The sequence below is a fragment of the Micrasema longulum genome, unplaced genomic scaffold, assembly GCF_059751315.1.
Source record: "Micrasema longulum isolate JH-2025_06_02 unplaced genomic scaffold, ASM5975131v1 h1tg000109l, whole genome shotgun sequence".
NCBI classification, from domain to species: domain Eukaryota; kingdom Metazoa; phylum Arthropoda; class Insecta; order Trichoptera; family Brachycentridae; genus Micrasema; species Micrasema longulum.
This window is the reverse complement of record NW_028277315.1, coordinates 972839-985337: the sequence shown is the minus strand read 5'-3', so window position 1 is coordinate 985337 and position 12499 is coordinate 972839. Positions and strand designations below refer to the sequence as shown.

General features: G+C 33.7%; 1 protein-coding gene across 1 annotated transcript in view; it reads left to right on the top strand.

Moving 5' to 3' along the window:
- The window catches only part of LOC148284575 (uncharacterized), a 107165-nt gene that overhangs the window by 79509 nt on the left and 15157 nt on the right, over positions 1 to 12499 (top strand). Inside the window, exon 6 of the mRNA XM_088238007.1 lies at positions 11244 to 11363. Coding sequence (XP_088094133.1) covers positions 11244 to 11363 — 120 coding nt within the window. The remainder of the gene's footprint in view (positions 1 to 11243; positions 11364 to 12499) is intronic.

The window sequence follows — 12499 nt, the reverse complement described above, 5'->3', positions numbered from 1 at the left end:
AAACCCGATTTGAGGTAAACAATTCTTCAATTCAATTAATTTATTTTAAATAATACATACATTACAAACTAAAATTTAATTCGCACGTATTATTTTATTTTATTTATTTATTCATATTTTTCACTTACAAACTATAATTTATATTAAAAATAATGTTTTCTTCCCTGGGCTTACCCGTGCCGAGAACACTTTACAATATACTTTTTTGAAATGTTTTTACATTAGAGAATAAACAAAGAAGACTAACTTAATAAACAGAGATAATTAACAAAATATTTACAGTTTAAAAAACAAGGTATTATGTACATCTATGTTATTTATATTACAAAACGCACAATGAAAATAACAAAAACCTAACATAAGCTATACACTTGTGGAGCGGTTGATTCAATATTGATTTAGGCCAATGAGACAATCCATTTTACTTCTACCTAGCTCCACTATCCATTTTTTTAAAGCCTTTTTAAACATTTTCTCGTTACTAATTGTTTGAATAGATAGTAGAAGTAGGTTATAGATTTTAATTAAATAATACTCAAAATCCCTTTGTCCGATCAAAATAGTAGGAGAATCTTGCTCTGGAAAACCCCTTCGGATGCATGGAACAGATCAACATCCAGCGCGATGTTGTTCAGCCTAGCGGTAGCCCTTCTGTAAAATGCTGCAGAACGCCCAGTTACGTCCTACTGGTGATACTACTGGCTAATCTAAATTATTAGCGTCTACGTCGCGAACCCTGGCTAGTGGGATCTTAATTATAAAGGTGTGATCACAAAGCAGATGTTAACCCCACAGAAAAATCTATCTCAGTGCCTCGATTATGAACGCTATCTTCATCCGTCTATATCGAGACGATATACTTAACTTCTGTACTATCTGTATCTTCCGTTGGCTTGTTTCGATCATATGATGTCGATATGACAAATAAGTAGAGCATACCGAGGTAAGATACAGATAGTACAGAAGTTAAGTATACTGTCTCGATATATACAGATGAAGATAGCGTTCATAATTGAGGCACTGGGTAACCATGTTTAACCTGGGTACGATGTTCTCTTTTTGATGTCGGGAAAACTCACTGATCTCGTGACGTCACGTGCGGTGTGATTTCAAAATTACAAAACTTAAGAAAAATCGTAGTGATGATAATACGATACATAAAAATAAAATAATATTAATTGGCTAACAAATAAAATTATATAAAAAAAACCACTAACTTCCTATTTGTAATTTTAAAATTTCTAAAGACTTATTCTTAGCATTTCATGACAAAAGAAAAATATCACATAAGGGTTCTTTGAATACCGATAAAAATATGTAAAACGGATTTCAAAAAATTAATTGTATTTCCGAAATGAATATGGATATTGCGAAAAACCGTTTTTATTCTTAAATTTCAAAATGAAATTTTTAAAAACACGCCTCCACAAAAATACGTCAAGTTTGGCCTTGACAATCGTGACGTCAATAATCGTAAATTATACGACGGCCTATTCAAACGGTAAACATTTAACCGAATTGCGACGTATTAGGTAGCCAATGCAATGAAGCGTTTTCGCGAGAATTTAAAATTATAAATTAAAAAATATTGTTTGTGCTACTAACGAGGGGAAACGTATATTAAAATAATATATACAGGGTGTTCATTAAACCCTGTCACATCCGAAACCACAATGATCAGTACGAGCAAGAAGACATATTGGCACATAAAAATATTATTTTCGAACGAATAAAATTCTAAAAAATATATATAAAAAAAGCAAATGGTTGCTTACTTCTGCAGGGAAGAAACGAGGAGGGTGGAGGGGGGAGTCTGATACGGCGCCGCGCTACCCTCGCTTCTCCCCTGCAGAAGTAAGCAACCATTTGTTTTTTTTTTTTTTTTTCTTTGTTCTAAATATTTTTTTAAATACGCTAATATGTCTTCTTACCTTTACTGATCATCGTGGTTTCGGATGTGACAGCGTTTAAAGAACACCCTGTATAAGCCAACTCTGATGTATGGGAGCGAAGTATAGAATTGGAAAAATAATGATGAAAGTAGGTTGAATGTTGTCGAAATGCGATCTCTCACGCAAATGTGTGGTAAAACGATGTAGGACAGGTGCACAAATGTCGAGATCCGTAAACTGCGTAAGGCTGGTACATGAACAATCGACATAATCAAGAAAGGGGTGCTGTGTTGGTTTGGACATGAAGAGCGAATGGACAGCGAAAGAATGGCTAAAAGGATCTTCGATGCGAACGCTGATGGATGCAGAAAACGAGGAAGACCGAGAAGGACATGGCATGATCAAGTCTATCAAATACTTGAAGATGGACATGTCAAGAGTAGGAATAATCGGCATGCGTGCATGAGAAGATGTATGAATGTAGAGGGAGCGATGTTTGTATGCAAAGACATAGTGATATGGCGTTCTATCCTCTCCTCCTATCCTTACGGAGAAACGGCGTAATTGTTTGTTGTTGTTATATATAAGTACACGTATTTTTTTTTTACAGCAGTTTTATTCCAAAGACCCTTATTTCATTCATAACATTTTTTTCTATGGCTTATTTCCCTTTGAGAATGCAGACGCTATTGCTATAACAAATTAATAGTGAATTCACAATTTCAATGCTAATTATTTCATCACTAATCGAGATTCAAAGAAGGGTGGCCGTGACTTGACAATTTCAGATAATGACGCCATCTTTGTGTTGCGTGCTTAACAAAATGGTTCGGTCGGTAAAATAGCAATCTGTTATACCTAACGATCCTTTTAACGTAGTTTTTCCTGTATTCGGGTGTAGTAAAAAATTCAATTCTTTGGTTGGAATAGAATCAGAATCCTTATCGAGTGTTTTTTTCTCAATAGCTACAGGTAAACATCCTGAAAATCAAGATTAATACGTCTCATAGTGTAGCGGTTGGCACATGTGCCTACGTTCTGCTAGCAGTATTCCTAAAAGTGGGCCAAAACGCCTTCTTGTGGGCGCTGAAGGCCTTCAGGGGGGCGGCAGAAGGCCCAGAGAAAATTGAGGGGCATTGAGGCTGTCTAGATGGGCGATGGATGATGAATTAAAAGGCTTTCAAAATGCTTTGTTCAAACTCTTTGGGGAGCACTACAAAAGTTTTAATTCTCAAGCTCATTTTCAGCTCTTTAACTTCACAAACATCAACAGATGAAAGAATTGAAGGAATATAGATGTTCAAATATAGGCAGAATGGTGAATGTTACACAGTGTGTAAAGTGGCCACTTAAACCAGCCATTTACTGGTCATAAGCCCTGGAGATGCCTAGACTTCCATATTACCTTTTCTTAAATGTTCTTCATCTCTGTTGTAATATGTTAATATAAACAGCTCCCCGGGGAGTTGAATCCAGTCCTTGTCTACGAAAATTTGGAAAAACTCAAAATATGGTTAATAAATAAACAGTTGGTGTCTAGAGGGATTTGAATGTTAGTGTAAGTGGTGTCATGGCGAAACCGACTGACATAGAAAAGTTGGTGAGTGGTCGTATAGATATTAACTAACTTTTTTTGAAAGGTTATTTGATTAATTTAAAATACTGACATAGTTTAAAACAATTTAGAAACATTTCCCATAAAAATCCAATTGAATTTGATACTAAAAATAGGGTTTGCCGTATTTAATTTTCAAGATAAAAACTTTAAAAGGTTTCCCTCGGACCGTCATGAAAAGGATGTACTCGTATTCAGTCGTTAGAATAATTCCGTCGAGGAAAAGTTTCTTAGTAAAAGACATTCTTTCGAAATCATTTTCTCAATCTATTTTTACCTTTATGATATTATTATATGGACCCTAAGGCCGGGCTGTTTAATCATAAAAGTAATCGCAAAAATTCGGAAGATCAGTGTTTAAAAAAAATATATTTTATTAATAGTATTCCGGCCAAAATTTTAAAAAATATATTTATCGTATATATATCCTCGCTACATTTTCTGAAAGTTTTGTAATTTTTTAATTACGCCGCAAGTTACGTCTCTAATTTTTTTCGGTGAATTGTCCTTATTTGTGAGTTGGCTTCCCGGAATCCAGAAATATATCTCAACACTATGTTTGGTTAATTTAGAAGAGCCTGTGACGTCATTCAAAGTAATATCTTTTTTTATACGTTTTAGAGATACTTCGCCGTACAATTAAGAGCACTAATTTTTTTTATCTATTTCCTATGGCACTGAATCTTTTTTATATTAAAAACGGAACACTATTTCGAAAATTTGATGTTACTTTTGATTTTTAGCTATTTGTTTTTATTTTATACTAGCGGACTCGACATACGTTGTCCTGCCCGAACGTTGGCTTGCCTTGGAAAATACTTTTTATTGATAAGTAGGTACCTAGGTACTTGTTTGTGATTCAGTTCTAAAACTAAAAATTGTAAATATTGCATTCAAGTAAGTACTTGTTTATGGTTGAATTTCAAAACATAAAATAAATATTTTTTTCAAATATGGCATCCTTTTTGCAAACGTCAAACTCCGATCTTCTCACCAACAGAGCGGTGTACTTATGTAGGAATACGATTTTTAAAAATGTATTGAAATGAATATTATTTTAGTTTTCAAAAAAATCCAGCAAAAAGAAATAAATGGACAGAAATTATAAGGAATTTAAGGAAAAAATCTTACTGAGATCCACAAAAAACAAATGCTGTTTGTAAAAAATTCAAAAACAAACTTTTTTTATACATAAAAAAACAACATATTTACATTTTTTTAAATAAATTCTCCTTGAATGCAACCCTGGTAGACCGATGAGTAAATTGTTTATGCTCCTTACTTAATTTTAACATATTAGATTGAAGATTTTAATATCAACGAACATGCACAGCGCAAAGATCTATATTTCTCTAAAAACCGCACGTAAATCGGTTAAGCCGTTTAGAAGGAGTTCAGTGACATCACACGTACAGAGCAATTATATATATAAAAATATGTTTGGATCCCTGTATTTTATAGAATATATTGAAATAGGATTTTCGATCACTGATTTTGGTTAATGAGTCCAATCACCACTGTTGCAAAGTCTAAGAACTAGTTATTATCAAATATTTAATAACTTTGAATAAAATGTTTGACTACAGATTAATGCTTTAAATATTAATAGTATTACGTGTTAGTTTATTTTTCATTCTTGACAAAGGAACGGTCGTGTTGCGAAACCGGTGGCATATTAAATTTATTTTGTTATTTTACACAAACTAAACACTAATTTATATTATTTTTAATATTCTTCGTCCTATCTTTTAGGGGTTCTTCCAACACTAGCCTTTGAAGTAAATTGTTTAATATATTTTCGGGTTCCTCCGAATAAAAAATATATCTCACCATCTTTAATTAAGCGTTTTGAGAATCCCTTAAGGGAGCAATTTCATTTTCCTCCCCCAAATGTCAACATCTACCCCTTTTCTCGTCTTACGTCTTATTGTATAATTTTTAAGGTTTGAAGAATTCGTGTATTATAAAAACGTTAAGGATTCGAAAGCGCTTAATATTTTAATCGTACGGAACAATATATTTTAAGCTTAACTTAAATATTTATAGATATAACAACAACTCATGGTCTCCTTGAGGTTTAATTAACGGTAAACAGTTTGCCTATCATGCAACAGGTCTCGAGTTCGAGTATCGACAACATTAAATTAAAATCGTCATCATTTTATTTTAACATGTTAATTTATTATGTATACGGGGCCTAAGCCTGACCTTTCTCTTGACGCTCAAATAAGTAAAACTATATTTATTTTACTTATTTAAAAATTTATTGCTAAAAAAAAAACTTAATAACAGGGAATCTATATAAAACCAATTAATGTAAAATGAAAACGGAGTGTTCTCTGTTTATGATAGTCTCCATCTAACATGGCACAGCCTGTTCTAAGGTGGAGATTTTCTATCTTTAGAGCATAAGTAGTCCTATACTAATAAAACAATAACATAAAAAAGAAAAACTAAAACTCATTAATTATAAATGCCTAGCTAATCAAATGTAAGAAATTAAAAATCGTTATTATACAAATATAAAGTATATATATGCGCCAAGAATACATGTTTCTTAAACATAAATAAAATATAATAAAACAAATTTAAATCAATGAAATACATAAAAATATAAATAATATGTGTACCAATTATATAAAGTACTACATTTTTTGATTTACATATATTTTTCAAAAAAATCTCTCACTACACTATTTATATGTGCAGTTATTTTTATTTTAAATTTTATTTTACATTTTGAGTCTTTTATATTTGGCAATAAATCATTAAATATTTTTGGAGCAATTACATTGTATTGCTTTTTGCGAAAGGCGGTTGATACAAATGGGACAATACAGTTAATTGTGTTGCTGAACGAGTGTTTATATTTTGTTGGGTTCTTTTGACCTTACTTAATTTATCATAAAATTTAAGTAGTAGGCACCTCACAAACAATTGTCTTACGTCCAATATCTTTTACTCAGCGAATAGATCTTCTGTTGAATACCTCAAGGGTTTTTTGAGAATGATCATTATGAATATGTTCATAATGATTCGTTCATGCATTCCAGCTCAGACAGATTAAATGGATACCCAAAAATTTGCCAGTTGATTCCGCCCGTTACGTAGCGTCTAGAATCGACTATTGTAATGGTATCTACGCAGTTCTACCAGTGAATAAAATGACTCGCCTTCAGTCTGTATTGAATGCCGCAGCGAGACTTATTTTTGGGATCTCCAAGTTCAGTCATATCACTCCACTACTTCGGGAATTACACTGGTTATATTTTCCACAGAGGGTGGAATACAAACTCTGTTGGCTTATGTATAAGTCACTGCACAACTCTGCTCCAGATTATCTAAGGGAACTCTGCATCCCTGATGAACTAGCTGACAGGCGTCTTACGCTTAGACCAGCTACATCTACGCCGAAAGGAAAAGTAATTACACATCTACGCAAACAGCGCACTAAATTCGGCGAACGCGCATTTGCGGTCGCAGGCCCTACGGCATGGAATGCTCTCCCAGCAGAGGTGCGAAACTGTGAGAGTAAAGTGATGTTTCGGAAGAAACTTAAAACCCACTTGTTCTCTAAATCATTTGAATAAATCCTTAGCATGTGGTGACAAAGTACATTGTTTTTCTTAAACTACAAATTTAAAAGATTTATCAACAATATTTTGAGTTTGTCCAAATTTTTGTAGACAAGAACTAGATTCAACTCCCTGGGGAGCTGTTTATATTAACATATTACTACAGAGTTGAAGAACATTTAAGAGAAGGTAATATAGAAGTCTAGGCAAATACAGAGCTTATGACCTGTCAATGACTGGTTTAAGTGGCCACTTTACACACTGTGTAACATTCACCATTCTGCCCATATTTCTTATTTATTTATTTTTTTTGCACCACAACAGGCCAGGAGGCCCAATTACAGTGGTGAATTAAATCACAGAACACCCAGGCTTGAGAAAAATCACATTTAATTTTTGTGTTCTCACCGGGAATCGAACCCGGAACCTTCCGTGTGTGAGTCAAGCGTCTTGACCACTGCACCACGGAGGCCGCCAAACATTTGAACATCTATATTCCTTCAATTCTTTCATCTGTTGATGTTTGTGAAGTTAAAGAGCTGAAACCTTTTATCACGTGGGTGAGATTCATCCGGCTGAACCAAATCACCTACTAGGCAACGCCTGAAAACAATTTTCCAATTTTGATACTTCTTCTTTTACCAGGTAGTTAATTCAACAATGTTTGAGTATGTCCAAATGCTTGCAGACTGGCTGGATTTCCTCCCTAGAGAGTTATTCATATTTACATTTATTTCAACAGAGAGGGAAAACATTTTTGAGAAGGGGATATGGAAGTCTAGACATTTACAGGGCTTATGACCTGTCATTGGCTGGATTAAGTGGTTGTTTAACTTTTGAATGTGGTGCCTGCTATTTCAAGCCGCACTCCCAGTTATTTTAAAAGGTTCCATTTTCTGTAATATTTACTCTCAGGTATTTGAAAATCTCGACCCTTTCGATGGTTTGGTTTAAATTCTAGTGGAGGGTTAATGAAATATTTAACTCCTAAGTAAACATGGTGTATAATATAATATATTGTAATTTTGTTATATCCCAGTGAGTGATGTTATTCGTAAAATTAATTCGCTCGAATTCTACCCGAGTTTTGATCCCAATTCAAAGTTCTAGATTTATTAACGTAATAAGTGTGTAATTATTTGGGACAATGGAGCGCTTTCGATTTCCTAAGAGGAAAATTATTATGTTAGTTTCTCCCATTACTGGGAAACTAGAGCGCCTGCCATCTGTTGAATTTTCGACGAAGCTCGGGGCCTGCGCATGCGCCGTGAGCTCACGTCAAATTATTGGGGACTAAATATTATTGTATATTCGTGTTTTTAGGTCGATGAATTAAATCAGAAATTAATTCAATCATTAATTTATCAACTTAAACGGAATTTAACTAAGTTAACGCTTTAAATCTGGGTGTTCAAATATTCACGAAATTTAACATTTATTTTATTTACGCTCGTTGCTACTGAAATTCAAAAGCGGCGGGTTTATTTTTTTATTACTGGTAACCTGGTGTGTCTCTATCTTTTCTGCTTCTATTAGTAGTCTGTAATACATCGAAACGTTCGTTTTTATCAAAATAATAATTATTGCCGTCGGAAACAGCCGAAAGCCGTGAATTTGGGAAAGATGGCTTTCCACAAAGTTGCACGCTTGGCCAGAGCCAGCTGGGGATTGTCTTTTGAACCTTCCAACGGTCTATTATAAATCCATTTTCCTAGGCATCGTATGCTATGCAGCTGGCTGTTGGGCTGACCGATGTGAGTTGCAATATTTCAGGCGAATTATTTTAAGCGGAAAAAGGCAACCTCTTCTGACTCTTTCTAGAGCATGTAGGACATGCTCGAAGGATGCACTCCCGGTTCTAACGGGCTTGTTTCCTTTGGATCTGGAGGTTCAGCGACGATCTTCAAATTTCCACCTAAAAAGAAGGCGTTCCTCTTTTATTGGTGGCGTCCGTCTACTCCCAACTGAAGGAATGTCTCATTCGAATATAAAAAATGACTTTAAATGCTCTTCTTAATGCTTGGCAATCGCGATGGGAATCTTCCCCTTCGGGGAGGGTTACCTTTCTTTTTTTCCCTTCAATCTGTAAGCGCTTAGAATCTTCTTGGGTTATCCCCGATCTCTGGACTACGAAGTTTTTATCAGGTCATGGTAAATTTAATCAAAAAATATTTGTTTTTAATATTGTTGACTCTCCTTCGTGCTGCTGCGGATATCCTAACCAATCTTCTGAACACATCCTGTGGTCTTGTCCCTTTCTTCTTCTCTATGATTACCGAATGGAGCTTCTCGCTACTATCCGTGGCCCTGTTATAGGTCCTGTCGGGTATACAGATCTGGTGGCTTCCAAAAAGAATTTCAAGGCTTTTAAAAAGTTTTGTAATCATTTCGGCGAATTGATCATGTCTAATCAATTAAATGCCAGTCAGTGAAGAATTCACTCCCTCTCTTCTCAATCCAATGAAGTACATATTTTGTGCTTCTGGATTACTTTTTTTCAGCACAAATATGCTAGGGCTACCAGATTTCAGAGAGCTCCTTCGGGCAGCTTTTCTCGTTTGACAATGAGCAAATTTTCCGTGTATGTGAGCACCGCCAAGGAGACTTATGTCCTCAGATGCGGTGTGCGGTATGTGGTGGCCAAGCTGCCGTCGGAAACATAAATCACATCACATAAAATAAAAAAATTAGTATGCTATTCTGAATCGACTCCATGAACTCTGCAATAACTATTCCGACGCTGCTTATATTTTAGAAATAAAGTATAGTTTCAATAAATCAACTCTATTTAATCATTTTAAAGATAATGAACGGTAATTTACATTTATTATATAATAGTGCTTTCTATATTTACTTTTGTATGGTACTATTTTACTGTGTACCATATTTACGTGTACACTTCATTTTAAAATTATTTTTATTGTTATTATTATTTTTACTTTTTTTAGATATAAAAGAATTTTATTGCACTTTGTATTTAATATATTTATATTTTGTACCTCTTAAAAAATAAAAAATAAAATTCTTTATAATTTTTTTTAATTTTTTTTATAATCTTTATTTTTTAAATTTATAATCACGTTATTTATATAAAACTGATGTGTTATAGTATTTATTGAGGTTTTTTTAAAATTGTTTACATTATATTGAATTGTCAATATTTGAATTTGGAAAGGTATTCAGAATTAAACACTTTTATTGCATTTAATTCTACTTTTATTTATTTTTTTAATAAATGTCACCCGTTTTGTCTTGTTAGGTTAGGTTAGGTTGAGTCTTTTTCACAAAGTGGTGTACAAAACATAAAAAAAATATAATAATCTTTTTTTTTTTGTACACCATTTATATTGTTTATTTATATTGTTTTGGTATTTTTTACAACCAATTTAGTGTAAATTTTCCGCAAACCTTTTTTCCTTTTAAAACCTTTTAAAATTTCCATTGCAAATAAACGTAAAAATGGCATTTTTCAATAAAAAAATATAAAAGCGCCTTCTATGAATAATTTGTTTTATAATATATTCGTTTAGAATCACCTTAAAAATATACTTTTAAAAACAATATTTTTACATATGAGAATAAACAAAGAAGACTCAAGATACAGAAATAATTAACAAAATGTTCAGACAGTTTTGAACACAAGATTTAAGTTTATATTTAATTTATGTACACGTAAATTATTTATATTATAAACTATACATTTGTGGAGCAGTTTATTCCAGGGACGAAGGAGCATATGAAGCAAGTGAGGCTGAGCCTCACTAAGAAATCATTGCTAGTCACCAGTACCTAATATTTATTCTAATTCGCATTATATCAACACATTATGAAGATAAAAAACTAGCAACCAATATAAAAATGCTCAAAGATGCCTGCAAACATGGTCCGTACTGTGTTATTTAGTGTAGGTACCTACTTAACATTTACGCATATTATGCCTATTCTTTAAATCTGAGCTTCACTAGAAATTTGGTATCAAAGACGCCACTGGTTGATTCAATCCTAATATTGAGTCTCATCTGGTTAGTTTGTCTCCATCTAACATGGTTTAGTCTGTTCTAAGGTGGAGATTTTTAGTTTTTGAAATTACAAGCAGGCAGATCTATATTAAGAACTATCAAAGTATATGGTGTTAAGAGTTGTGTTTTCTTTTTCCCATAGATTCCGAGAGGAGTACCATGGCCACAAGCACAGGGAATATCTTCGCGCGCCCTGGGGGAACTCTCAGGATGCTTACAATATGGCTGACGATCCGACGTACTATCACACAACTAGAGACAGGTAAAAATTACATACATATTTTTAAAACAATATTTTGAGAAAGTCCAAATGTTTGTCGACGTTTGCTCTAGGACCCGTTTCGTCTGCTCTAAGGTCTGAAAGATTGTTAGGACGATTAAGGTCTTTGCATAGGATTGTTTCTACTGTTGGTATTAGGATATTGGTTTTTGCGAGGAATTCAGTACTATGACGAAAAGTAACTTCGCCTGAGTTCGATAGGGATCATGTTAGGGTCTGTGTTAGGATTTTGCCGGTAGTGTCTTGATAATTTGATGTTCCTCTGTGATTTAATAGGGCATATTATTCTAATGTTTACTATGTGTATTTGGGTTTTGTGTCGTTGATTTATTTGTTTGTATTACTACGTTCTTCTTCCTTTCCGAGGCGGGATCTGGAGCGTGCGGCCGCGGTCTCAATTCGGAACTAACACTGTATTCCTTCACTGTCATACTGAGAAATTAGAAAAAGGTGATTGTGTATACCATGTGTATTTGATTGATCACAAATTAACAATGCTGCAGTGAGGGGTACATTGAAAGTTTTTAAAGTTTCTTTGTTTTGTTATTTCAGCTGTTTGATTGTAAAAAAATATTAAATTTTCGCTTAATTAGAGTTTAAAAAAATTGATATTGATATGCGAAACTGAAGAAAGACTCAAGTCTTTATGAACAGTTTCGGGAATGGGGTGGATGGTTTCATTGTTTGTCGACAGATACTGGATTACAACGTCTTACTTATTACTGTAGGTACAACGTCCATAAAAAAATAGCTAAAACCTTCATTTTTCGTTTTGAGAGAAAGAAAACGAAAAAGGATTGACACGTTCGAAATGTGGTGCTGGCGTAGAATGTTGCGGGCATAGAATTAAGAATAGTCCAGAAGGAGCGTAGAATCATATTGGAATACATCGGACTGTGTCCAAAAATTCCCCTACTATGCCCCACTTTCATGTCCCCCGTGTCACCGCGTAATGTTGCACGATGGGAAAAAAATAATCATAACACAAATGTAAGGTAAAAAAAAGCAATCTGTTAATTTCTCTAAAATTTCATTATGCACGCGGAAATATTGATTGACACAACAGAGTAGATAAGTGAAGGGTCATTTAATAAGAGTAATTGAATTGATGAACTTTG